This window comes from Panicum virgatum, chromosome 6K (assembly GCF_016808335.1).
Source record: "Panicum virgatum strain AP13 chromosome 6K, P.virgatum_v5, whole genome shotgun sequence".
Classification (NCBI taxonomy): domain Eukaryota; kingdom Viridiplantae; phylum Streptophyta; class Magnoliopsida; order Poales; family Poaceae; genus Panicum; species Panicum virgatum.
In genome coordinates, this window is record NC_053141.1 from 47,085,989 (window position 1) to 47,113,401 (window position 27,413).

Sequence of the window (27,413 nt, forward strand, 5' to 3'; positions counted from 1 at the left end):
GTCCTGGCACGGGCCCGCCCTGGCCCGCTCTTTACAGGGCCGTGCCTGGCCCGGCCCTATAACCTAATGGGCCGTGCCGTGCTAGCCCATGGGCTCCCCCTGACGGCCCAGGCATGAGCCCACGGGCCACTTTCGTGCCGGGCCAGCCCAAGACAGCCCGGCCCAACAGCAGATCTCGGGCCGCCCGAAGCCCATCGAGGAGCAGACAGCAGAGGCGGCGGCGGCCGGCGACGGCGGAGCTGAGGAAGCGGCAGCCGGCGCCGCGGATCCGAGGAGGCGGCGGCCAGCGAGGCTTCCGGCGGTTCGGAGATGAGGAGGAGGCGGCCAATGCCACGGATCTGAGGAGCGGCAGCCGGCGAGGCGTCCGGTGGTTCGGAGATGAGGAGGCGACGGCCGGTGCCGCGGATCCGAGGAGGCGGCGTTCGGCGGGGCGGAGAGGAGGAGGCGGCGGCCGACGCCGCGGATCCGAGGGGCGGCGACAGGCGAGGCAGAGTCGCAGAGACGAGGAGCGGCGGCGGGCCAGGCGGAGACGAGGAGGCGGCGCTGCGGCGGCCGGCGGGGCGGAGACGAGGCGGCGGCCGCCGCTGCCGGTGCTCGGGGCTCTGGGGAGGCGGGGGGCGCTGCGCTGGGGGAGGGGCGGAGGGTGCTCCGGGCTCGCTGGGCGGACGGGGTGACCAGGTAAGTGGGCCTTTAGGGTTTGCAGTCTGGGAGTGGGGGAGTTGTGTGGGCTGGCCGGCTGGGCTGGTTAGATTTTAGAGTTAGCGGGCCAACTACGGGCCGGCCTGCAATTTCCGTGCCAGGCCGGGCCAGCCCACGGGCGGGGGGTGCGGCCCAAGCCCGGGCACGGGTAGCGGGCCGGGCTAGCCCGGGCATGGTTTGGGCCGGGCCGTGCCGTGCTTGGGCAGGGCCAAAATTGCCGTGATTGGGCCGGGACTATGGGCTTCGGGCTGCATGGCCATCTATAGCCAATTCTATTTATGAATCGCGTAATCTAATCAAGTAGTATTCATATTCATTCCTTTTTTTGAAAAAAATAATAATTAAACACCACACACAGTGTCCATTCATTCAAATGTGCATTTTGGTCTCTAGAAGTAAATTCAACTAATTTGTCAAGTTTTAACCAAAACGTCTTACTTTATTAATGGACGGGGAAATCCAATATTTAATTAGGTGTGGCAGCAGCGAGAGGGTGAGATTCGGTTCTTAGTTATATATGCAAATTAAATGAAAAGGAATGCTGCATGTGCATGCGTGTATGAACTTTCCTGTGCAACAACAAGCATACTGCACAAGCATGTTTGAGACAAAGAAAAAAAAGTAGCAAATATAAGCTACTATGCCTGCTTTCTAGCTACTAGCTCCTCCATCCTCACATCAGAAAGCTGAATCGATGCTAAAATGCGGATCCAATATCATATTACGCCGCAGAAAGGTGAATCAATGCTACGCCCGTTAAATTATTACTCCATATATATATATATATATGTATATCCATCCTGTTGCAGAAAGTGCAGGAACTGATGCTCTCATCATCTGATACCATGTACAAGATCTCAGTGTAGTATACGCGAATCAACAATCTCTCTCTCATCAGCATCATCGTCCCTAGCTAGCTGCTAATGCAACACGTACGTAAGGATTAACTATAATCAGCTGCTGACACATCGATCTTTCTTTCTGCGCGTGGTACCACCGGTAGATGCAGGTGGGTAAGTGTTTTTTGGGTCAGCTAATTAATTACGATAGTATGCAATACTTCAGTTCATTTTTTTCTCCTAAATTATTTACGTGGAATGTCATTCTAATTCATTTTAATTATCAATTTTTTACATCCAAAATCTTACTATTACTAATTGGAGCCTCCTTTTGAAGCCTCCAGGCAAAGCCACCTAGGATCCTAGGTGGACAGTCTAAAAAATAGAGAAATTCTACAAAATCTCACAAAAATCACAAACATCCGGCCATCAATTCGGCAACTCTAATCATAATAGCCATTGGATTTGTTATCTTTTTTAATAAATTACCCACCTTTGCCATTATGAAAATAGACTAAAGTGCCCCCCTAAACATGTATCTAAATTACCCACCTCTGCCATTATAAAAAATAATCTAAAGTAACCCCCTAAACATGTATCTAAATTACCCACCTCTGCCATTATAAAAAATAATCTAAAGTAACCCCATAATTTTCATGTAAATTACCCACTTATGACATTATAAAATAATATCAAATGACCACCTAATTTTTTATATATATTATCCAATGATAACATAATAAAAAGTTAAAATGAACCCCAAATATTAATCAAAATTATATTAATATAATAAAATCTTAAAGCGCATCAATATAAAATTCTAAATTACTATTCCTATCATTAGTAATAGTAAGATTTATGTTATTATTTATATAAACATACTAACCATAATGTGTTTGTCACCATATATTCTTGGGTCAGTTGGATCCATGCCACTACAATTTCACGAAGTTGGATTTCATGTTGAAATCCATGCCATTGAGTGGCATGATTTTCAACGTGAAACCCAATTTCACGGAGTTGTGGTGGCATGAATCGAATTTTCCCTATATTCTTGTATGAAAGAAGAGATAAAAATACAATTTTCATGTTGTTCACATAGTTCAAACAAAGTGTTCAGTTAAACACATATCAAACATATATGGAGATGTGATGCAAAGTGAGAAAAAATTGTTAGTAACTAAACCTGTCACATTTATTACAATTACATAATGATAAATATGTATTTTTGCAATATTGAATTAGAATATTTAATTAATTAAAGAGAGTGTGAGATAGACAATTATTATATATCTCTAACTAGCCCGTGCGGGGAGCACGGGTTGAAAGACTAGTACATATATAACTTGCATCCCTAACCAGCAGGTTCAATTCATGTATAGTGGCTCGATCTCGCAATAAATAATGCCTGGCCCTGGCTGCAATGAAGCTCAATCAGAACAGATCAGAAGGCGCAAATGTCCACCATGAAGATTAATAAGAACAATTACTGAGCTCTGTGTGCACTGGGAGCAATGTAATGGTGATCCAGAGCAGTCCAGTCCTGGACCAGAAGGCCACAGAGGAAGGGATAGATCGTAGATGATGGTGACCATGCATGCAGGCAGGAGCAGGCGGCGATCTCGACGCTGATGAATAACTCGATGATCAGCTTGTTGCAGGTGGTGAAGGGAACACCGATCTGACCAGGAGCTCTGCCGATCTCTAGCTATCCGCCATCGGGATCAAGCAGCTGCTAGTAGGGGAAGAATAATACTACTCCAAGGGCCAAGGCTGGGTTGCCGGAGGAGAAAGCGAAAGCTCGCTCCCTGCAGCAACTGCAAGGATTGTGCAAGGATTGTGGCAGATGGCAAAGATTACAGGCAGGTCAGGGGTCCTGCTCCTGCAATGCCCTGTAAATCTTGGAGCGAGCGAGCTTTGCGGTGGTTGGTTTTGGTGCTTGATGAGGCACGTGACTAGCTCCCCGGTAGACGTCGTCCTTTCCGGGACCATGCATGCCATGCCGGGCGCGGCAACAACACCAAACGTAGAGCATGGCTACATGGATGGCCCTTCCTCCTTCTCCCCACCCTACTACCTTAGCTAAGGATTCCCTTCCCCATCATGAAGAACCCTACTACCTCCTCCTAGCTCTCTCGTATAGGACACTAGCAGCTAGTAGCCTCTCTCTCTCTCTCTCTCATGAGAGGAGAAGAGAGGCATGCAGCAGCCAGCAGGTAAAAAAGAGGATAGAGAAGATAAGGTAGCTAGGGAGCATGCGTTACTGTAGCGACGGCGATAAAGATGAGACGGTACACTGGATGCATGCATTTGCAGTTTCTGCGTCTGCCATCCCTCAATACGCCCGGCCGTCTACTGTTGGAACCATTTCCTCGTTCATTCTCTCCAGAAGAATGTGTGCGCGCGGCGATCGAAATACACACATGCAATGTGGGAGTACACACACACACTACCGGCACTGCTCTAGTGCGAGCTCTACACTACCGGCCGGGAAAGGATCGGCCGGAGCACACACACACACACTGCTCTGTGCTCTCTACTGGAAAAGGAGATGATGGTGAACAGTACTGCCGCCGCTCCGATCCTGCAGGCATCATCATCCGTCGCATCCTTGCCTCCTTATTTCCTCCTTTTAGAGGCGCAAAGGGGAACGGCGAAAAGGGAATGGCTGCCTAGTACTGTCACCCTCCCTCCCTCCAGTACATACATGCATGCTGCAACTGTTCTTGACAACACATAATATTTGCACAGCCATGCATGCTATTATTCCGTCGTCATCTCTGTCTGCTTGCACAAATAAAGCGGCCCTACAGAGTGACAGCATGTGGGACGGGGTCAATGCAAATCCCTAGCTCACATGTTTTAAATTTCACTCAAAAATACTTCTAATTTAAGGAGATATCTATACCTATTACTAAAGCGAGTAAAATTTTCATCTAATTTTTTGGTTTGGTACGTTGGTTTGGTCCGCCTATGTTATTGATAGATGGGCCTTAGTCCATCCCATCTGCGAGTCGTAACCCCCTCCGTCCACGACTCGATCACGTAGATCCCTACAAATTAACACAATGGACACCAATATGTATCCGATAATTATATCAACTTTGTCTGTAACAACGCACTGGCATAATTGCCTAGTGTATATATAGGCACAACTATTTAATTTAAAATAAGCACCGATATTTATACAATAATTTAACTCATTGGATCCATTTGATTTAACTAATTTCCTGGGTGTTAAATAATAGGTTGTACAGATGGGTCATACTCATACATGTAATCTTCGGGAAAGAAAAGAGAGAAACAAAATTTTCTATATGTCATTCGCGCACCGCTCCGCCACCATTCAAGAGAGAAACAAAAATTAATGTAAAAAGGATGGTGCGAATGGGATGCTAAGTAATAATACTTAAATGTCAAAGTAACAAATACGATACGCTATGAAAACAAGTCTTATTAAACAGTGCTTTTCTGCTTTCTAAGATATGTGTGACAGATTAGAACAAGATACGCGGTACTATAGATAAATAACCACAGCTAGCCTACAGCGTTGTGGCCTGGATAAGATATTATTTGGACAAGATACCCGGCACTTTTTAATATTATATGTTAGATTAGGACCCAAGTTCATTAGCAATTCTAAACTTATTAGATGTCCTTCGATTGCCTGGTGACAAGATTCAAATAGTAAATATTTAGTGACTTCCAACTGACGCATATGCATTCTTTCAAAAAATTACAAGTAGGAGAGGGGTGGGGACTGGTTGTAACTATAGTTACAAGCAGGAGAGGGGTGACAAGATATAGATATATAGCATACTTAACTGTTAATTATTGACTATATTTAATTGGAAATGCCAATAGAGTGGTAGGTCCAACCAGTCCCTATCAAAGTCTTTAAAAGATTCAAAAGATAATGCCAAAATACTACACATTGAACTTAAAAATTACAAACAGCTTTGACTTGAGGATATGCATGATCCAGAACCGGAAAGGTATACATGAAATTTCTCTAGCAAGAGGTTCCAAATTAAAGGGGTTACCGATTATTGTTCCAGCTAGCCTTTCCATTGAAAGGAACAGATCAGAGCCAAAGAGATGAGGCCAAATCATCGTGCATCTTTGGAGTTGCGTGACAAATACATTATTATATAATGACGGTGACTGCTATCTAGGTAAAGAATTGATGAACAAGTGCTTAGACTACCATTAATTCACCCATTTAATTCTTGCACATGTACGAGAGAGTTTGAAAATAATAATGTATAATTTGGTTCAAAACTTATAGTATTTACCGAACAAATTAGACTTGTGACTAGTACTACCTTCTCTTGTTTGAGAAAAATTCCATGTAGGCTGGTAGCTTATTAGATCCTCTTTCATATAGAGGCAATATACATGAATATATTATAATCAACATCCCTATAGGTAAACAGTAAAGCAATTATATACATAGATAGGATGATTATATCAGGTTTACTTCGATAACGTTCTCGATTTCAAATTTGAAAGCATTTTGAAATTAGTATTATTTTCAGTGAACCTGAGAAGAATGGGACAAAGCTAATTATGTACAATATAATTCAATCATATGTATCAAATCTGATTAGCACCTTCATAAATATGTTACCCCACAGCACCATGCATAACATCAACTAAAGGGAAATAAGGAGAACACAGAAAAAATTGAAGCATTCCAAAGTTCACTAGCATTAATCAAGACAACAAAAGTTCTATAGCAGATAACATTCACGCTAGTGAACATTTGAATTTGATACAAAACGCACAAGTCTATATATGGCACGGGTAGAAAAGAGCAGGTCCTAGATCAAGCATTCAAGCCAAGCATCACACAATTTATCCTCACTGAAGATTAAAATGGCAGCATCCATTAATATTATTGTACGTGCAAATAGATCAGACTAACCATAACTTAAACTATCTGAAACAAAATGCATGTAGTTTGAAGGTTAGTTGGTAGTAAACCGTCATTTGATTGAGTCTCCAGAGATGCCCGGGGCGTGTTTGCTACACAATAATAATTCATTTCCTAAGTTCATCATTGTTCATCACTCCATATATAGATAGACAATGAATGTGTTGCTCAAGAAATGTACACATTGATGGCAAAATGTTGGAAATGCCCTTCCTTGGATATCAATAACATTGACCTATGAAAGCAATACATATTCTTAACCTCGAGTGGTGTTATGTTAAAAGTGCTCTATTTTGATACACTTTTGTATATAATTAATGTGATACATATAATCCTCAAACCAGAAAAAAAACACAGGAATAAACTCTCCCATTATTTGGGAAGAAAATAGAAAGGGGTCTACAGACGCCCTTTAATTTGTTTTGCTAGGTCCAGATCAATTTTACTAATTACTCTATATGGTGACATTCACTCAATGCAACTGTTCTTGCTATTATGGTTGAAATGACAATTAAATTAGGATGCACTCAAAATAATTTGCTTGAGATGACAACACGGAATATGATGTGATGTGATGAGATATGATTGGAATTGGATGGGATCCGCCAGTGGTCAGGAACCCTGTTTGCGATTACCAAACTTGGAAACATTGGAAAGCACATTGTAACTAGCATTTCCTTCCAATTATCTCGTCATTTGATTCTTCCCAAGACATAGATATCTGACATTCTGACGCTGCCCGCAGCCTTCTTTCAGCATATGATGACTGGAAGAAATCTCTCTCTCTCTCTCTCTCTCTCTCTCTCTCTAACGAGCATAACAATCATTCACACCAAATTTCCAACTAAGAATCAGCAGTAGCTACTATCTAGGAAACCAGGGCTCAGCTTTTGAAGAGAAAAGCTAAAGCAAAGGTGTCACACCTTATGGAATAGACACATCCACACTGGAGTATAAATCAGAAGGTACTGTGTGTATTCTTCAGTTCAACAAAAATATATGCAGCATATGTGCACAGCAACCTTAATTTCCCGTACTCGATCTAATTATACAATCAAGACACCACCAGGGGACAGCATCATCACCACCATGGAACAATATGAAAGGAGGAGAGAATGGCAAGAGGAAAGAGTAGTGTCAATCACGGTAGCCATATTCTCCCAATGCAAGCAGGCACCATGTTACCTAACCGTCGATCATATCAGATTAAATCTTCAATCATGAACACTGCTCCCTAGCTAGTCCAAAGCTTTATATATACTTTTAGTAACCTGATGGCATAGCTACTACAGTAGTATGATCCTACTAGTAACGAAACAGTGAAGACCAGCTCATCAGTTTATGCATCATTAATTGAGAACGGGAAGAGATCGATCAAGAAGGTAAGGAAAATCTACTGACAATTTTAGAGGTGATGATGATGATGAGATAATACTTCTAGTAAATAAGCAAAATAATATCATCAAGACATGGATTGGAAGGCGATCGATCAACATGTGTCTAAAGGGAATAATGAAGAGCTAGCCGTCCATCGAGGTGTGGCCGTCTGATCACCTCGGATGGCCGTGGAAGAAGGGCGGGCCGCCGTAGGGGCCGGGCGTCGGGTACGGGTCCATGACCACAGCCGATGACGACACGGGCCCCGCGACGCTGCCTTCGCCCGCCGCGGCCGTGCTCGGGGAGGACCCCTCGGCGGCGTGGCGGAAGCCGCCGGCGGCCGCGGCGGACGGGTCCGGGCCGACGTCGTGCAGGATGCCCTTGAAGACGTGGCCGGCGATGCTGACGGTGGTCTGGTACGCGACCTCGGCGTAGGCCTCGTCGACGGGGCCCAGGCGCACGCAGCGGAACACCGCCTCCGAGCTCACCTCCCGTGGGTACCGCTCGCCCACCATGGCCATCTGCTGCTGCTGCTCTCCTGATGATCAATCATGCATCAAACACATGAACATGCTGCTTAATATATATCAGCGAGCTGATTGGTCGTAATTAAGCTAGCTGCAACTGCAAGTAGCTTATATTATCTGAGCTTGTGAATTGGTTGGCTGGTGGATGAGGACGGATCAGTGCATACCCGAGGAAGTGGTTGTGGCTGTGGTGGACGAAGGCTGGGCGCCGGCGTCGCGCGGTCGCTTGGATGGCTCGGCGGCGCCGGTGGCAAGCTGCTGCTGGCGCTCGCGGCGCTTGGCGGCGGGCACCCAGGTGGACTTGACGTGCGTTGGGCAGTCGAAGCCCCGGCTCTTGCAGCAGGTGCGGCAGCGCATGTGGGCGCAGTCCTTCTTGGCCTGGTTGCCGCAGTCCTGGCAGCTGATGGTGCCGGCGCCGGCGCCGGAGGCGGAGCCCCTCCCGCTGCGCGAGGATGAGGAGCCCGCGGCGGGGTCATCGGCGAAGCGGATGATGTTGGGCGCGTAGAAGTGGTGCTCCTGCACCGGGTGGTGCGGCCAGAGCTGGAACCCGCCGCCCCGGGGCGCGGCGGCGGCCGTCGTGTAGAGGTATGCCGCGGCGGCGGCGGCGGCGGAGTCGGAGCCGGAGGAAGGGCTGACGTGGGGGTAGTGGTGGTGGTGGTCGCCGCCGCCGCGGCCGTGGTGCCCTCCTCCTCCGCCGCCTCCTAGAGGGAAGCCCGCCATGCGGCCAGATCCATAGGCCCGCGCGGGCAGCGGCGGATCGCCCGTGTCCGGCAGGAGGCTACTGGTGGTGGCGCGGCGCTCCCGCTGTCCGCCGCCGAGCCGGCGTGGTCCGCCGCATGGGCACGAGACGCCGCGTGGCGGTGCGCGCGAATTTTGAGCGCGGCCCGGCTGCTGGGCCGGCCGGCACCCGCAGGAGCTAGCTGCCGCTGCCGCGAGCTAGCTGTATCGATCTAGCTAGGGCGAGAGCGGTAGCTAGGGTGCGGCGGTGCGCCTAGTGGGGGTTCCCTAGAATTTTGGCGTGTCTGCGCGTGAGGAGGCGAGGACGAGGAGGGTAGAGGAGAGGGAGGGGCTCCGACGGGCGGGGATCGAAGGGGAGGGGAGGCCGCGCGCGAGGAGAGCAGCAGCTGAGGTGAGCTTTAATTTTTGTGTGGTGAGGCGAGTGATGGAGGCGACAGGGGAGGGAGGGCCTGCCACGCCGCCAACGATCCTGCACTGCACGCTCCCAAAAACGCCCCATTTAATACTCCTCTCCCTCTCCCTCCCCCTCTCCCTCTCTCTACGACGTCGTACTCGTATTTCCTCACGAGTGTACGAAACGAACTACTCTCCTCACTCTCGTCGCCGTCTCGCTCCGTCGCTTTCTCTCTCTACACGCTAGAGAGAGAGAGAGAGTTGCACTCGCACTTGCACATGGACCGGAGAACCCAAGAGGGAGCTACAGTGACTGTAAAACGCGGCGCCCGGACGTCCGATGGCCGTTCGACCACGCGCGACCGTCGGATGAGTGGGGATGCGTCGTCCAAGGCAACCAATCATCACGCCCGCAGAGGCCGCGGCTCATTCCTGGAGGAGGCAACGCCGCGTGGTCTGCCGGCGGCGCCCGGAACTAACCTCGATCGATCACGGCCGGAAGCGTCGTCACCGGCGGCGAGATGCTCGTTATTCCTGTGTGCTATCACAAACCACTCATTCATCAAGATCATCTTTTTCTTTTCTTTTCTTTTTTTTTGAAGGATATGTCGAGATCCTCTTTGGAGATGGACGTGTGATAAGGAAATATATGCCTGCCGTGATGATTGGCCGCTCGCTGCTGCTCTTCTTTCCGGCCGGCCGGCGGGTCTTTTCAAAGCCTTTTCAGAAGGCGATCGAATTCCCCAACGGTCTGGCCATTATTATTTCCTAAACCTGCAGACGCCGCCTCGTCATGGGCGTGGTGCTCATCCTGACCTCTGAACGGACGCGCACCGCCGCCGCCGCCGCCGGCACTGTACGGCGGCTGTCTCCATCTCCTCGCGGTGCCCGGCCGGCCGGCCGATCTGCCCTCCTATCATCGCCGCCGATAGAAAAGAAAAGAAAACTAAAAAGAAATGCGCGCAGGCAGCCACTTTCCGGTGGCCATGCGCCCATGATCGAGGATCTCGGACGAGCAAGCTAGCAGCCAAGAAGGCAGCAGGGCAAGTTGTTGGATTAAAGAATGGGCGGCCGGGACAGGGCAGGCGATCTAGCGGAGATCTGCGTGACGTCGTACGTAACAGGGGGCCCTTGATTTCCGGAAGCAAATCCTCTGCGCCACCTGCGCCCGGAAGGAGGAAGTCGCCCGGCTCCGGTTCGTAGGGCGAGCGCCGGCCACTGTTGGACTCGCCGTTGACTTCAAACTCAAACTCAAATAAGTATACGTACAAGAAAACATTAATTAGGACGATGGAATATTATTCTATTCTATTTCTATTTAACTCCGTTTCTGACGAGGGAATAATGGAACTGATGATGATGATCCTCTAAAGAAGAGTTCTCGAGCCCCTGCAGGAGGCTGTAGTTAGTGGGACGACAATGGCTTAGAGAGACGAAAAATCATTTCTTCTTTTCGGTCATAGTATCCTTTTATCATGTTTAGTTCTTGTGAATTTTGGTGCTTTTATTGACTTTTGACAGAGGAGAGCATGCAGCGGTAAAAAATAATCACTGTGTTCGGCAGGCTGGAGCTGGAGTGGCATGAGAGAAAAATACTGTTGGGCTGGCCGGAGCTGGTGGCTGGAGTTGTGTGAGAGAAAAATACTGTTGGGCTGGAGCTGGCTGCCGAACGGAGTGAATAGCTGATCATCATGCCATGCATGGCAGAGTTTTTTTACTTCTGCCACAAGCTGACATGCTCCCCTGAGATCAAACAGAGATAGTATAGAGTAGTAACACCTCGGTTACTGATCGATTATTTCCTCTCTAATCTTTTTTTACATGCATGTGTACGCTACCTGCATTAGATTTGTTTAATCCATCGGCTCGCAGATCGCAATGGGCCCCCGGCCGGGGTGAATTCTGGGAGATCTGCATGATGCCGCTAGACGCTAGCCAACAACCGCGCACAGGGTAGATTCTTCTGCATGCCGCCGAACAAGACTGTTCCTTGCTTGCTTTTGGCTGCGAGTTTCACAAAACCACTTGGGTTTTTCTTCGCCAAACAGGACAACTCAACAGTGGCACAGGCAGCAATGTTTCCTACGGAACCGGACAAAAGTAGTTGCGAGGTAGATTATTCACAGGCCAAGAATTCCACTCGTTTCCTTTACAGCAGTGATACATCGTCCATATATCAATAATCCACCTATTAGAATTTTCTACATGCATGATTATATTTATTATTTTTCATTAAATAATATGCATGCCGCTAAGATATGCCGACTGGATCAAATAATATTGTGAGAGTGAGGGAGTAGTGCTTATTGGTGTCCGGGATAGGAGTTGCCTCTATAAGAAGTCAATATAATGATGCCCTATTTTTATGCCAATTACTAGCTTGGAGTTAGTATTAAGAATTAGTGAGCGTAAATCCCTTTTCAACGCGACCATATAACACACAGTTGAAAATGCAAGTTTTTTTAGTTTTAGAGATGAATTAATATTATTTCATGCTTCGAATTGAGGAGGACAAAAAAAATATCAGAAATTAGGAAGTTTTTTTAGATGATGGATGATATATATTTTCGCATTAGATCGACATCCTCTACCGCAGATGCATCATATGCCTCAATTACTACATAGTATAGCTACCGCTACAAGGTTAGGCAGATATGCCAATAAATATGTAGCCAATGTATGCATTAAAAGCTCTGATGTATGGTAGAAAACAAGTAAAAGAAAAGTAAGAATTCCCAATGTGCAGCTTGAGCAATCATCCTTTTATGGCTCATTTCGTCATATATAGACTACTCCAAATGAACCAACATCATAGGAGAAGAGAAAGGAACTCGATCCGCTTCATGAAGCCCGTGTACCACCAAATCAACACTAACAATGAGGATATATAATTAAGATACCAATAGCTGTTGAAGACTCTGAATTGGGCAGTATATATGTTTGCACCGGCTGCATGATATATAGTCCTCGAAACGACGTCTCCACCAAGGACATGACCGACGATATCGCTGCCGCCACTCAACATACATGAATGGCTATCCATATATAACAAAAAAAAAGACGAGTTGCGCCAACACTTTCATGTATACATGCATCATGGATGGACAATACGTAGTGTAGTAGTGACAAGTAAAAACATATATATGTGTACCCCACAGGCTCGACTTTATTTAACTCGTGAACATGGAGTTGCAGGTACTTACATATGCAGTGCAGGGAACTTTATTGGCTTGGGCCGTGTTTGGTTACAAAATTCAAAATTCCAAGAAAAATTTCCGGCACTTGCATGGAGACTTAAATCTAGACGAAATAAAAAACGCATTGCGACTGCTGTCTGTAAATGGCGAGACGAATCTAATGAACCTAATTAGGCTGTAATCAGACGCTATATGCTACAGTAATGCTACAGTAAACAACCTCTGCTGACGGATTAATTAGGCTCATTAGATTCGTCTCGCGATTTACAGACGAGTTCTGTAATTATTTTTGTGATTAATCTATGTTTAGTGCTTCAAATATAGTTGATGTCTTTTCAAAAATTTTACGGGAGGCAACTAAACGGGGCCTTGGTGGGAGCCATGTATGTCCTATAAACATTCATTCCACACGCCCGTACAACTCCAGCTGCGATCCCAGTTTATTATGGCCCCGGCCAGGCCAGCAGTACTAGGGCATGCCAGTCGTCCTTACACGCACGCATAAGACAATATAAACGTTGCCCACAGTGCAGAGTGCTTTACAGTGCATTACACAATTTCGGAGGGTAGAAATAGAAGAAGATAAAATTAAAGTGCAGGTAGAGGAGGTTATGAATTCATTCTTTTTTAAAAACGTTATCCATGAATTCATTCCAAACCACTAAACAAAGCCTTATTTTATAATATGTTGCCTTTCCTAGAAGCCAAGGAAAAAGGTCGCATTAGTTGACTAGTGCTTTAATTTTATCTCCTAGTATATATAAGTATGCGGATAATTTACAAGCTGATGTGTCATGTGTGTAGTATTAAGCAACAAATAAACTGACAGGGTCTGCAGGACGTGGGGTTGGCTTACGTCTGGTGCCGCGCGCAAGGTCGGAGTGCAGGGGCAGGAGGTAAGGCTGATCTGATTCAGATATATAGAAGCTAGCTAGCAAGATACTATTACTAGTCTGGTCTGATGCAGTGGTCTGATGAGAGAGAGAGAGAGAGAGATGCGTCATTGCGTGGTGGTGTACCTTAGCTTCCTTCTCTTTTGAAAGAAAGGTACCTTAGCCTTGGTGAATAATGCCAGCATAATATGTTTCAAGTACGGCAAAGGCCAGCATGCCCGGCCGCGCAAACATGCATGCATACTGCCAGTACTGCACCGGCTGGCTGTGGATGCTTGTTTGTTGTGTGGATCGAGTACGAGTACTAGCTCTAGGGTAATTTTGCTACTGGACATTCTACAATATTGATTTTTATCACAGGACATTACTCAATCTTCTATTTGTAGTTGGACACTATTTAAGTTTGCATATTTGCTCATGGACACTTTAGATAATATAATATTCATTTTTAGAAAAGAGGAGGGAGAAAAAATTCAAAATGCCTAAAACACCCCTTCCTCCTAACTGTATCTGTTCAACACAGTACCGATTCTTATGCCGATTCTTATGCCGTAAAAAAATTCCTCCCAGCTCCTCCCACCTGTCCGCCTCGCCAAACCCATCCCCATGCCGCCGCCGCCGGCCCTCCTGCCCGAACTCCCTCGCCGGCCGCGGCCCTCCTCCATGGCCATGGCCTTTCTCGCCGGCCGCAGCAGAGATGGCTCGCGCACGGCGGCTTCAGCAGATGGCGCCCCTCCTCCTCCCACGCGGCACGGCGGCCATGAGTTCTGGCCATGGAGGCGGCCTTGAGCTCCGGTGAAGGCCGCGCGGGGCCATTGTGGAACAGAGTCTGCGGCGCCCATCCTCTTCCCTTGTCGGCCTCAGCCTTGGTCGGCGCCCCCCTCCTGCGCCGGATTCGTGAGCGGCGGCGACCGGATTCCCCTCCATCGTCCCTGTTCCTTCCCTCGTTGGCCATGGCGGCCGCAGCGCGGGGTGGAGCCGCGGCCGTGGCACCGGATCCCCCTCCTCCTCCCTCGATTTGCGACGGCGGCGATCGGACCCCTCTCTCTTTCCCCGGCGGGCGGCCTCGGCGGACAAGACGGCCCCGGAGGGCAGCGAGTTCGGCTCGGCTTCGATGCGCCCCGCACCTCCATTGTCCCTCTTCCCTCCTCCTGCCGTGGCGGCGGAGACCGCGGCTCGCAAGCGCTGGGCGCAGTGGCACGCTCGAGCTCTCGCGCGCTGGCCGCAGCGGCGGGGCCCGAGCATACTCGCATGCATGGCGTGCGGGTGCTGGGCGAGCGCTGGCGTGCAGGGCGGAGGAGCGCGGTGCAGTTGGTCGGTGGCCGGTCGAGCGCCCTGACTAATCAGGCTCGCGGCGCGGTGCGATGCCTAGGTTGCCGGTGAGCTCTGCTCACGGGGAGAAAGAAACAGGGGAGAGACAAAGGAGAGAGAAAGAGAAAGGGAAGTCAAATAGCGTTTCGCTGTTGATTTTCTTGAGTTCTGTGAGCAACCTGGTATTGCAGGGGTATTTTGGTCATGTTATTTGTTCTCTCTATTCTCTAAATCAGAAAATTATTATTTTAATTACTATAATGTTTTGTAGCAAAGATACATATTTAAATTTAGGGTCAGTTGGATCCATGCCACTACAATTTCACGAAGTTGGATTTCATGTTGAAATCCATGCCATTGAGTGGCATGATTTTCAACGTGAAACCCAATTTCACGGAGTTGTGGTGGCATGAATCGAATTTTCCCTTAAATTTAAAGTGTCCAGTAGCAAAGATAAAATTGAGCAGTGTCCACTAGAAAAAAATCAACATTATAAAGTGTCCCAGAGCAAGATTACCCTAGCTAGTAGGACCTGCTGCCGATCGACGACCTGCGCATCATATCCCTGCTGCTGCACCGGCGGGTTAAACATGGAGTAGCTCTGATCTGCTGATCAGGCATGTGCCGGGGTTAATGCCCCTTCTTGTCTTGCTTTAGAGCGGCACCGAGCGAATAGTAGATCCATTATTGGGGGAGCTTTGTGGATGTGTGTGTGTGGTCTCCCCAGGCAGTCTCTTCATCAGCAGATGTGGTTTGCAACACGCGTACTACTACGTATTAATGTATAATTGGCGTCGACCTGTATGGTAGGCGATGGATGTACTCGTATACGTACGCCTACATACATGAGCACATGCATGGAGACGCAGCATTCGTACTAGTAGGTGGTGCGTGCACTAGTGTGGGCGGGGCGGGGCGGGGCAGCGCATATGGTATGGGAAGGCGCGCGTTAAAGGAAGGCGCAGAAAAGTCCGGGCCCCAATAATGGCGCGTCCCGCCTCGAGCCCTGCGCGCTGTACCACACCACGGTTGACCTGACCCTGACCTGACCAGACCGATCGATCCTCCTCCTCCTCTCCTCCAGCCCGAGCCTACCCGGCAATGGCTGTGCTGCCTCTGCCCTTGCATGCGCAGCAGGAGGAGGGAGGCAGCGCGCGCTTCTCCCAGCCGGGCACGAAAACCCCACCGGCGCCGGCCGCCCAATGGTACCGGCCGGGGCGAGGAATACGAGGCGGGGGATTGGATTGGATTGGATCGGCAGCGCAGCCGCAGGGGAACAGTCGCTGGCACTGGTGGAGAGTAGAGAGAGCCAGCAGAGAGAGCCAAATGCGGCGGGCGGCGCGCGCGGATCCCAACGCCTAACGAACCCGGCCGCCACCTCGGCCGAGGTCACGAGCAGCTCTCCGTCCCCGCCGCGAGCTTCCAGCTTCAGCTACCTGGCGGTGCCGCCTTGCCGATCGTGCCGTGGACGAACACACACCGCAGCAGGATTGGCGGCGTCATCACCGCAGCTCGACGGGGACACGGCCCAGTATTACAGCCGGCAGCCCAGACTTCTGGCCGGGCCTCGGTCTCCTCCGATCCTGACCTGACCTTCCTCCACGGCTCTATCTACATATGAAAAAGTCTTTTTTTTTTCCTCTCTGAACTTTGGGCCGAGTCCGCTTTTCCTTCCTAAACTTTGAAACCGGTCGACCAGCCTCCTCGGACTCCCGAAACCGGTCGCAGGACCTCCTTGAACGGGTTTGAGGTCGGTTTTACTATCTTTCTTATATGTTTATTTTAACTGAATCTTTAAAAAATCATAGTAAATCATAAAATGGAAAATCCAATTTTATTGGACTCCACATAAGTAGATATACACAGTGAACATATTATATTGTATACTTTAGTACAAACTTTTTGCTATATCTTTAGATATATACTTTTCTGTAATTAATTTATAGCTACACTTTTCGTCGTCCAATTATGATGAAATTTTTATGGCAGACTAACCATTATATAATTGAGCTGTAGTAAAAATTTTATAATTATTGGATAATGTTTGACTGATCTATAGATTTATCTATATAAAGTAGATAAATCTATATAAAAATCTAGACGAATCTATAGATAAACCTAAATAAATTTATAACTCAGTCATACATGATCCAATAATCAAAAAAAATTTACTGCAGCTTAATCATATAATGATTAGTCCACCATAAAAATTTCATCATAATTGGATGACGAAAACTGTAGCTATAAATTAATTACATAAAAGTATATATCTAAAGATATAGCAAAAAGTTTGTATTAAAGTATATTATATAATATATTCACTGCATATATCTACTCTCGTGGAGTCCAAAAAAAATAGATTTTCTATTTTATGATTTTGTGTGATTTACTATGATTTTTCAAGGATTCAGTTAAAATAAACATAAAAGAAAAATAGTAAAACCGCCCTCAAACCCGCTCAAGGAGGTTCTGGTTTTGGGAGTTCGAGGAGGCTGGTCAGCAGGTTTCAAAGTCCAGAGAGAAAAAGCAGACTCGGCTCAAAGTTCAGGGAGGTAAAAAAAGGGGACTTTTTCCATCTAGATATCGCCAACGGCCCGTTAACAACTGAATGGGCCGTTCGAAGGAGAGAGGCCTAATAGCCTATTTCTCGGCTTGGGCTTTGGTTGGTTGGACCATCCGCTGCGCCGCTCAGCGCTGTGCTGACCGACCCTGAACGAAATTCAGGAACTGGATGGAGATCGCTCGCGGGTGAGGCGTGGCCTGCTCCCGTTTTCTACTTCTTCCTTCATCCTGTGACTCGCTCTCCTTGTCTTGTCTGTACCCGCGTCGCCATGTGTTCTGTAGGTGCCCACTATCCGTGCTGCATCCACGAACGATAACATCAGGGATCCTGTCTCTGTCTCTGACTTGAGTGATGTCGATCGTTGGTGTATTTCTTTTATACGGGCGTGGATTCAACCATTTCTTATCAGTACAACTCCCAGTATAAACAATCATGAATGCAAACCTTCCAGTGCATTCATCTATGGAACTTAACTTCCATTCAACCAAGTGATCTTAGCCACTGCATCATGAATTGTACTATATTGCCGTCCGTCGCAAGTAAGTGTTGTGTTTCTTTTATGCATTGAGTTTGCGCACCTGAAAAACAGTAATACAATCACTCAACACTACCAGTTGAGATCTCTGTTTTTACAGGTAATGACATAACCACAAGTTGAGATCTCTGTTTTCACAGGTATAAAATGACAGAAATAATGACATGCCAGCACGACACGACCCGACCCATGGAACGCAAGGCAGCAATCAATTCGAGGACAACTCCACTGCAGCCCACTCGGATGAATCCAACACGACACGAGTAATCCAATCCAACGGAAACGGAGCCGCCAGGTCGGTCAACGCCGGCCGTCACGCGAACACGAACTCGCGCATGGCGGCGAAGAGCTCCTCGGCCCTCTCCGGCACGAAGAGCTCCGAGGCGTGGGACCCCGCGTGGTCCGTCTTGACGACGACCTCGACGCCGCCCTGGTCCCTCAGCCAGCGCGCGAACTCCCTCTGCCTGTCGATCAGCGGGTCGTCGCGGTTCCCGGTGACGAGGCACCGCGGCAGGCCGGCGAGGACCTCCGGCGGCATGGCTTTGACCGGGTTGCAGAACTCGTGGTCCCGGTCGGCGCCCTCCGGCAGCGCGAGGCTCCAGAGCTTGTCGTTGGCCTCCAGCGGCAGCATGGCGTCGTCCTCGGAGCGGGCCTCGGACGGCGTGCGGGCGACGCCGCCGAGGTAGGGCTGGTGGAGCAGGAGCCCGCGCACCCGCACGGGCACGGCGGCGGGGGAGAGGTCGAGGGCCCTACTGGCCCGGAGCCCCGCGAAGAAGGCCATGTTCCCGCCGGAGCTGCTGCCCATGAGGTAGCAGCGGGAGAGGTCCCCGTGCGCGGCGACCCAGGGGTCGTCCGCGGCGCGGAACCAGGCGAGGGCGGAGGCGGCGTCGTCGTAGGCGGCGGGGAGGCGGCGCTCGGGCGCGAGGCGGTAGTGGAGGGAGGCGACGAGGCCGGGCAGCGCGGCGGCCATGGCCTGGCAGTGGGCGTGGTAGAAGGCGGTGGCGGGGGAGAAGAGGACGAAGCCGCCGCCGTGGAAGTAGAGCACGACGGGGAGCCGGCGGGGCGGGGCCGGGTCCGGGAGGAAGAGGCGGAGGTACGTGCCGAGCGAGGCGTCGAGCGGCACGTCGCGGGAGAGGACGGCGCAGGCGGAGGAGGAGGAGGAGGAGGGCGGGAGGAGCAGGACCTCGGGGCGCGTGACGGTGCCGTCCGGGTGGACGGCGATCCGCATGAAGAGGTTGCTCTCCTTGGTCATCTGCGGGGCCGGTGGGGCGTCGCAGGCGGCGGCGATGTCGCCCATGCCTGGAGGCTCCTGCTCCGATCCCTCCCTCTTGTGCTGCCGTGGACTTGTGGGTGCGCTGGAGGTGGAGGTGCAGGGGCGGCCTGCGTTTATAAAGGCTTGTTGCGGATTCGGAGCCGCACGCTCGTACAGGTACAGTACAGGTACGGAGGCGGCTGAACTGAACCGATGGCGTGCACCTGCCGCTGCCGGCCTCCAGTCAGACTGACGCGCTCCCCTCGACTTTGGAGCTCGGACCGACCGACCGGTGGTGGCTTTCCTGCCGCCCGCTACGGTGAAAGTCGATCAGGTTCTCATGCCGTCATGCGTACTCCGTTGATCTTGATGGATCTCGTCTGATTTGTCAAGGTGCCGTGCCGTGTGCACGAGCTGGCCGCCGCACCAATCCGCTGCCGGCCGGGGCTGCTGTTTCCGATCAGGAGGAAAATGTGCTAGCAAGGCAGGAAGTGGCTGCTCCGTCCGCTCCCATCGACAACCAGCAGCCCTCCCTCTCCGCTTTCCACAAAGCAAAGAGCAGCAGGTTAGCGACACCAAAGCCAGCCAGCCTTTGCTTTTTTTCTTGACTTGACCCCCTCTAGGCTGCTCCGTCGGCCTTTGCTTAATCGCCCACGCGGATTAAAAAAACCTTTCGTTTTTTGCTTTCTTTAAAGCAGGAATAATTGTTCTGCAAAAGGATTAGAGGTGAACTGCGCTTAAAACATGCGCGAAACCGAGATGCAATTGGGTCAAACATTTGTTTCTGTTTTGAAACCAAGGCCACGTTTCTATAGGGGCCACCTGCCCCACCACCCTTGTGACTGTAATTTTGTTTATAGGCGGCCAATCGATATTTCCATTGCCCCCTCTTGTATCTGCCGATAGTGCGTTCGGCGTCACCGCCATCTTCTTCTTCTTCTCCTTCTGACAAGGAACCAGCTAACTGCTGATTGTTCATATATAATACCCACGAGCAGGAAAAATGAGAGGATGAAACCTTTGGATTTTGACACAGTAACACTTTTGTTGTTATTTAGCAATTAATATTCAATTATAGACTAATTAGACTTAAAAGATTCGTCTCGTGCTAATCAAGTAGACTGTGTAATTAGTTATTTTCTTCAACTACATTTAATGCTTCATGTATGTGTCTAAAAATTTAATGTGACGGATACCATAGAAATTTTTTTGAGAACTAAACAGGGTTTGAAAAGGACCTTATTGTTGTATATAGGGCATGTGGACTGAGAGGAGCCAACGCCAGACGGGACAAACAGCGGATTTCATTTTTTTCTGACAAGGAATGATCGAAAGGAACCTCAGGCAACAATGATGTGGTCACCTGACAACCTCAGGATTGCCTTGCTTCTGCCTACACTCAATGCAGTTGACATGATCGAGCTTCGTTCCTTGATTTGCTGCGCGGAGTTGACATGATTGATTCAGTTGATTGCTTAGACCAATCTCAGTAGGAGTGTCATAAGAGTGTCATAGACATTAAATTTATTAACATGTACCAATAGTATGAGGAGAGAGAAAAGAAGAGTGTCATGAAATATGAGAGGAGTGTCATCACCATGACACTCCACCGACACAGTTTTTAAGATTTCTGTTTAGGTAACTGTGTCGATGACACTTCTATTGAGACTGGCTTTAGCCTACAATCAACAACTTTTTCTTCTCTCTGTTTTTTTTTTCGTTCCACAATGCATTTTCAGTGTTATGTATTCGTGCCGATATGATGAGTGTTAATGTGATTTATGATACCTTTTCAATAAAAAAATGAAGTTACATTATGGTGGGAAGCTGCGAGGAAGCGCATTCAAAAGGACGAGCGACATGGTTTCGATTCCTTGGTGCTACTGTCCTGCTGGATGATTTGGAAGGAGAGAAACAATAGAACTTTTAATTGGCGTGTTCAAACAATAGATGAGGTCTTAGCCTTGGTTGTTGATGAGATCGTGTCTTGGTTCGCTGCGGGGTTTAAGTGCCTTGAGTGTGTAATTGCTACTTTAGGTAGGGTATCGGGTCGCACCATAGAACCAGTGTAGTGTTTTAGCTAACGGAGGGTTGGTTTCACGTCTCTCAAACCGCTTACGCTTGCTTGGATGTTTACCATCATTCAATGATGACTTGGTCTCCCCCTAAAACCATGATTTCCCCCTTTGTTCCTCCCCCTATCTTGCTACTTCTCCCTCATGACTTGATTCACTTAGGTATTTCTCCCCCTTTTGGGGATATACTTCTTCTTCTTGAGAAAATACCTTGCTTTGATCCACATTATTCTCCCCCTTTGTAATCAAATCACCTAAAAGGTCTTGCTCCTAAAAAAGTCTTGCAAAACAATATAGCTCAAAAAAAGATTAGTAGCCTAGGGAGTTAGTTCTATGACTCATGATCCAATTATATGATATCAATGAAGATACCAATTGAAAAATACAATGGTGGATCACAAAATCACGAAACTAGCATGACATGAGCTAAGCTTTCCATAAGTGTGTACACAACATGATAATGTGAAAATCAAGTGCATAACTAGATGTTATAACTAGAAAGCTTAGATCATATCATGCACGGAGGAAGCTCTAAAAATATAAAGATTTGACAATTTATATCAATTGAATGAGTTTAAAACCTTGCATATCTCCGGGGGTATTTGTTTACCTTCTATGTACTAATTTGAAAGTGACTTGCAACCAATTGAAAGTCTTTAAACAAAGAGCACTTGGTACACCAAGGTTAAGCAAATATATGAACACATAGTCTATGAACTTAGATATAAGCATTTAAGTTCAATAGAGCATGGCTCAATATGCATGAAAGCACAATTTATCTAATCACTCTTATAGAGTTGTTTGTTCACATTGATCGTGAGAAACATTCTCTTAGAGTGTTAACTCCACGTGAGACTACAAAAGGTAAACTTGTAAATAGGTTAGTCTCAAAATCACAAGCCATAGGATGATTTACTTCATCCCTGAGATCAAGAAACCTGAGAATGGTCATCTTAACAATCACATTAGTCCCATTGATTGCGTTGTCATTCGATCACCAAAATCACTCGAAATGACATAAATGATGCCATGTTCGTTTCACTTACCAAAGATTAAGGAGACGCTCGGCTTGTTTATTGCCGATTGAGATTCGCTGATTTGCTGCGCGAAGTTGACATGATCGATGGAGCTGATTGCTTAGCGTACACTCAACTTGTCTTCTCTCTCTGTTTTTTTTCCTTCAACATTTCATTTTCAGTGTTATATATTCGTGCCAATATGATGAGTCTTAATGTGATTTTCGATTACCTTTTCAAAAAAAAAAGTAAATTGAAGTTACATCATGGTAAGATGGTACTAGAGCCGAGCAGGGCTGGCTCTATAATTTTAAGGCCTCCTGGGCGACGAATAAGATAAGGGCCTGTTCAATAAATTTTTTGAGGAATATGGAGTACTCACTCCTGGTTGTGATGAGTGAATTGTCAACCGTGCGGTATGATCGTGTGCTTGGTCTTTGGTTGCAGGTACACGGGCGTCGAGTGTCGACGGAGAACTGCCGTGGAGGTGCTGTGGCCGATGGACCGTGTGGTGGACGGCGGTGAAGGGCAGCCGGGACCGGAGCTCGGGCCGGGCGGCAGCTGTGGTGTCCACTGCTGGATCGAGGGCGCAAGCGTCGACAGAAGGCGGGTTTCTTTGTTTGCGCCACAAAACCAAGCTGGCGGACGGCGGTTGAAGACGCCAAGTCGTGGAGGCACGGGCGTCGGTCTCGGGACTGGCGGAGGAATGGGCGTCGACGGCGTCTAGGGCCTCGCTGCGGGCGAGGAGGTGACGGGCGTCGGGCGGCGTCTAGGGCCGTCAGGAGGCCGAGGCGGGAACAATGTCCAGGGCCACGGCGTGGAGGCGGGAATCTTCCCGCGCGTGGAGTTTTGGCGATTTTCTCAAAACCGGCCACCTACCCGGGTTTCACGGACCCTCCAAAACCGCGGACTAGATCTTCATCCCCACGGCGGCATCGCGGAGAATACTTCGACTCGAAGAAAGAACCTTGGCCGTCGGATGAGTCCTTGTATCTCTTTTCGGTTTTGCCCCTACGGGCTTTCTAGTGTCTAGTTAAGTCTACGGGTAGTTTAGTCTTTTAGTACTAGAGTTAGTGGGCTTAAATATCTCTCACCCACTCTCTCCTCTCTCTCCTAGTCCAACCACCTGCCCCTTCCTCCCGTCGCTCTCTCTCCCTCTCTCTTTGTTCCCCCCTCTTTCTTTCTCACGGGTAGAATTTCATCCATGGATTCTTGAGACTTTGTACTAAGATTGATCGGGAAAGGAGGCCCTCTCCTCCTTGTGCCCTCGGGGCTTTTGAATTTGAATCAATATTGTACTTTGAATGTCTTTTGTGTGATGAGATTGAGGGCGGTTTCTATATGATTTTGTGACTCCTTGGGGTGCTTCTAATCCATCTGGCCCAGTGCTAAATTCCCCGGAATCACGAGTCTCCACGAATCGAAGTTTTTGCGTTCTAGAGAAAACCCCGCTCTTGCTCCGATTTCATCCGATTTCTCTTAATCCGTGAGGACTTTCGTTGAAATCTTTTGGGGATGTGTTCTTGAAGTCATCATATTCATCTCCCCAAAATTTGAGCACCTTTGGACTTGATTTGATCCCCCAATCATCATGATTTCCAAAGGTCGCGGGCTGGAAAAATCGTTTCTGGACACAGGCAAACTTTTTCCTATCACCGGTTAAACCGACACTTGTGATATGTTGAGTCGGTTCAACCGGTGAGTTGGTTTTTCGCACTTTAGGGTTTTTGGACTTTCTGCTTGGTTACACCGGTGCTTTAGTTCCACGAGCATCGGTTCAACCGGTGAAGCTTTACTAAGCTCTCTCTGCGTGCTGTTTTTGCTCGTTGCACCGGCGTATAGAAGTTCATCAACGTCGGTTGAACCGGTGCTCAGTACAGTTCATTTTGTTGCCTCTCTAGACAACTACACCGACGCTTGAGTTTGATTTTGTCGGATCATCCGGTGTACTATCGCCGGTTGAACCGACGTTGTTTAAACCGTAGCGTCGGTTTAACCGGTGAGTGATTCTTATCTGCTGCCGGCTCTGTGACGTCAGATGAACCGGTAAAGATTTTCTTCGCATGTTGGTTTAACCGGTGGTCATATACCGTGCTATCTTTGCTGCTTGCTCTCCGCTCTTGATCCGATCTCTTCGCGGCTTGCTTCTAGAGTTTTTGCTTGGTGTCTAGCTCAGCTATAGCTACACTTTGCACACTCTAGAAGAGAGGGTTTGGGTTTACACTTGGGACTTGACCAAATCGGTTTCGCTCATGAATTTTTTAATTGGCTCCCATTCACCCCCCTCTGGTCGCTTTTTCGGTCCCTCAGTTGGTTTCAGAGCTTGGTTAAGGTTTTCATTACCCTAACCGGTTCGAAAACCATTTGGCGACCATGGCAAGTCTTGGTAAGATCCCTGTCTTTACCGGCGAGGACTATGCTTACTGGAAGGTTCGCATGTGGGCCTTCTTGCAGAGCTTGGGAGCCGAGGTTTGGGATATAACCAAGAACCAGGCTTACGAGGTGCTTGCCGTTCGGGTCACTCCTCTTCAAGTGACTGAGCACAAGGCTAACGCCAAGGCTGTCAATGCCTTGTTCGCTGGCGTTTCTCGTGCGGAGTTCTCACGCGTCCAGGGTTTTCAGGAAGCCCACAAGATTTGGACGTGCCTTGAGAACTACCACGAGGGCACACCTCAGGTTAAGGCTAGACTTTTCGAGACTCACCGGCGTGAATATGAGAACATCACACAGGGGCCGGGTGAGAGCATTGGCGACATGTTCAGTCAGTTTCAATCGATTGTGAACAAAGTCAGTGCTAACAGATCTGCTGATGCCCTTGACTACACAAAGCATGAGAATGCTCTCAAGTTGCTCTACGCACTTGACCGCTCTGTGTGGGATCTCAAGGTGAACACGATCATCGAGTCTGCAGGCTATAAGACTCTGACCGTGAATGAGCTTTTCAACAAGCTCAAGGCCACTGAGGTGGATAACCAGACACGAGCCAAGCTCAATGGTGCCCCTCCTTCCAAGAGCATCGCTCTTGTGACTGGCCCAGGTGGATCGAGCTCTAATGCTAACTCTGCTCTTGGCTTTTCTCTTGCCTCTTTGGCTTCTGTTACAGATGAGCAGTTGGAGACGCTGGGCGACGACGACTCGTGCCTCCTCATCAGCAAGTTCCAGCGTGTCTACCACAACAGGCAGAGGCGAAAGAACCCTGGGTGCTACCACTGCAGCGATCCGAACCACTTCGTCGCCGACTGCCCCAAGAAGTATGGCGGTGGCCAGAACAACAACTTCGACTACTACCGCCACCACGACCGCGACGAGGGAGGCTCCAACAAGGAGCGTCGGCGCCACAAGCACCGCAGCCATGACAGGGACAAGGGAGGGCGCTTCGACCAGGAGTCAATCAAGAAGCGCTTCCAGTACAAGGCCAAGAAGCGGGAGAAGGCTTTCTTGGCGCAGCTCAGCGACCTTGAAAAGAGCTCTGACACCGACCACTCTTCTTCATCGACCTTCGACGACGACGACAAGAAGTAGAAGAAGCAGGACAAGGAAGCCACCGGCTTCATCGGCCTTTGCTTGGCGGCCGGTCGGCACAAGAGTTTCTGCACCATGGCGGGTGAGGCCAATGGTGCTCGTGCGTTTCCCGGTGGACATGCTACACCGATGCACGACGAATCTTCTCCTAGATCCGAGAGTGATTCAGAGGTAAACTCCACTATCGACCTGCTTGATACTGAGGTTAGGGAGTTGTACGCCGCTCTCGACAATCAGAAAAAGCTGCTTAAGGAAGCAGCTAGAGAGCGTAAGCGGCTTAGGACTGAGCTGTCTTGTGCGAGAGAGAAATCTGGTGAGGATGAGTGCGCTGGCTGCATATCTCACATGAACAATCTTGTTGCTCTCCGTGCCAAGCATGATGAGAATGTTGCGAATTTGGATGTTGCCAAGATCTCGCTGGCTGACGTGTCTCACGAGCTAGCCAGGGCCAAGCATGAGCTTGAATTGGCCAAGGACGCTCCTATCGTTAGTGATGTACTCGAATGTGATGAGTGCTCCATCTTTAAGTCTGATCTAACTTCTTTGCAGTCTAAGTTTGCTACTGTTGTGTGTGAGCTAGAGGAGTTTAGGTCTAGGCCTGTTCTGCTTGGTGCTTGTAAGCTTTGTCCCACGTTTAGGTCGGAGCTAGATGAGAAGAACGCCTTGATTAAGTCTTTGGGGAATACTAAGGTTGGGGAGTCTAGCCCACCTATTGATTGTCATGTTTGCCCTGGTCTGATTTCTGATTTGGATAATCTTGCGGTAGAGAAAGCTAATTTGGAGAATGAGAACACATATCTTAAGGCGATTCTTAGTTGGGTTTCTAATAGTGAGCCGCAGTTGGGCATGATGATCAAGCAGTTTAAGCGTGGTGATGGGTTTGGGGTCGGTTACACCTACACGAAGTCAGACTTTGACATGCTGTATGGTAAGATCGGCAAGGCTGCTGGAGTTCCAAGTGCTCTAAATACTGCTAGTACGAGCACGCAGCCTTCACTTGTTGACCCCGTGGATGGTGTGCTGAAAGAACCACAAAAAGCACCTCCACAGAAGCAGGTTTGTGTTCCAAAGCCCAATGAGCTGAGGAATCCCCTCGATACGCTCCCTGCTGCCACAGCCCAGGTTGCCCAAAAAAGGGGGCTGCTCCTTTCCGTCCTAAGGCGGGGCTTCCACCTCCCAAGAGAGAGGTGAGGTAGCACTGCGAGTACTATCACAGAGACGGTGACTTGGAGGAGTTTTGCTTCAGGAGAAAGCGGGCTGTGAGGCATGAGCAGGAGAGACGTAACTCGGACATGTACTCTGCTCGAGTACATGGTCCTCCTCGGCGTGGTGGTAGGCAAGATGCTAGGGCGCGCCGTGTAGGTGGAGGACAGGGAGACGATGGTGATTACCGTGCTCCAGCGGGTGGTCGCTTTGCCGGTCGTGCTCCTGGTCGTCCTCAGTACGGCTATGGACCACGGGACCGAGGCTTTGGAGGAGGTTACGAGACACCACGCTTTCCTCGTGGTGGTGGTCGTCAGCCTCGTGGTAGACGGGACGG

General features: G+C 48.9%; 2 protein-coding genes across 2 annotated transcripts; both read right to left on the reverse strand.

The window, feature by feature from the left end:
* Positions 1 to 7,552: 7,552 nt before the first annotated feature.
* LOC120713760 (protein SHI RELATED SEQUENCE 1-like) lies at positions 7,553 to 9,566 on the reverse strand. Its single transcript, XM_039999732.1, has 2 exons — positions 8,546 to 9,566; positions 7,553 to 8,389 (listed from the first exon to the last, which is right to left on the reverse strand). Exons 1-2 carry the CDS (start codon positions 9,096 to 9,098, stop codon positions 8,025 to 8,027), a joined length of 918 nt encoding a protein of 305 aa, XP_039855666.1. The 5' UTR covers positions 9,099 to 9,566; the 3' UTR covers positions 7,553 to 8,024.
* An 8,436-nt stretch (positions 9,567 to 18,002) lies between these two features.
* Positions 18,003 to 19,407, reverse strand: LOC120713761 (carboxylesterase 1-like). Its single transcript, XM_039999733.1, has one exon. The coding sequence runs from the start codon at positions 19,303 to 19,305 to the stop codon at positions 18,322 to 18,324; it is 984 nt and encodes a 327-aa protein (XP_039855667.1). The 5' UTR covers positions 19,306 to 19,407; the 3' UTR covers positions 18,003 to 18,321.
* Between the last annotated feature and the right edge of the window lie 8,006 nt (positions 19,408 to 27,413).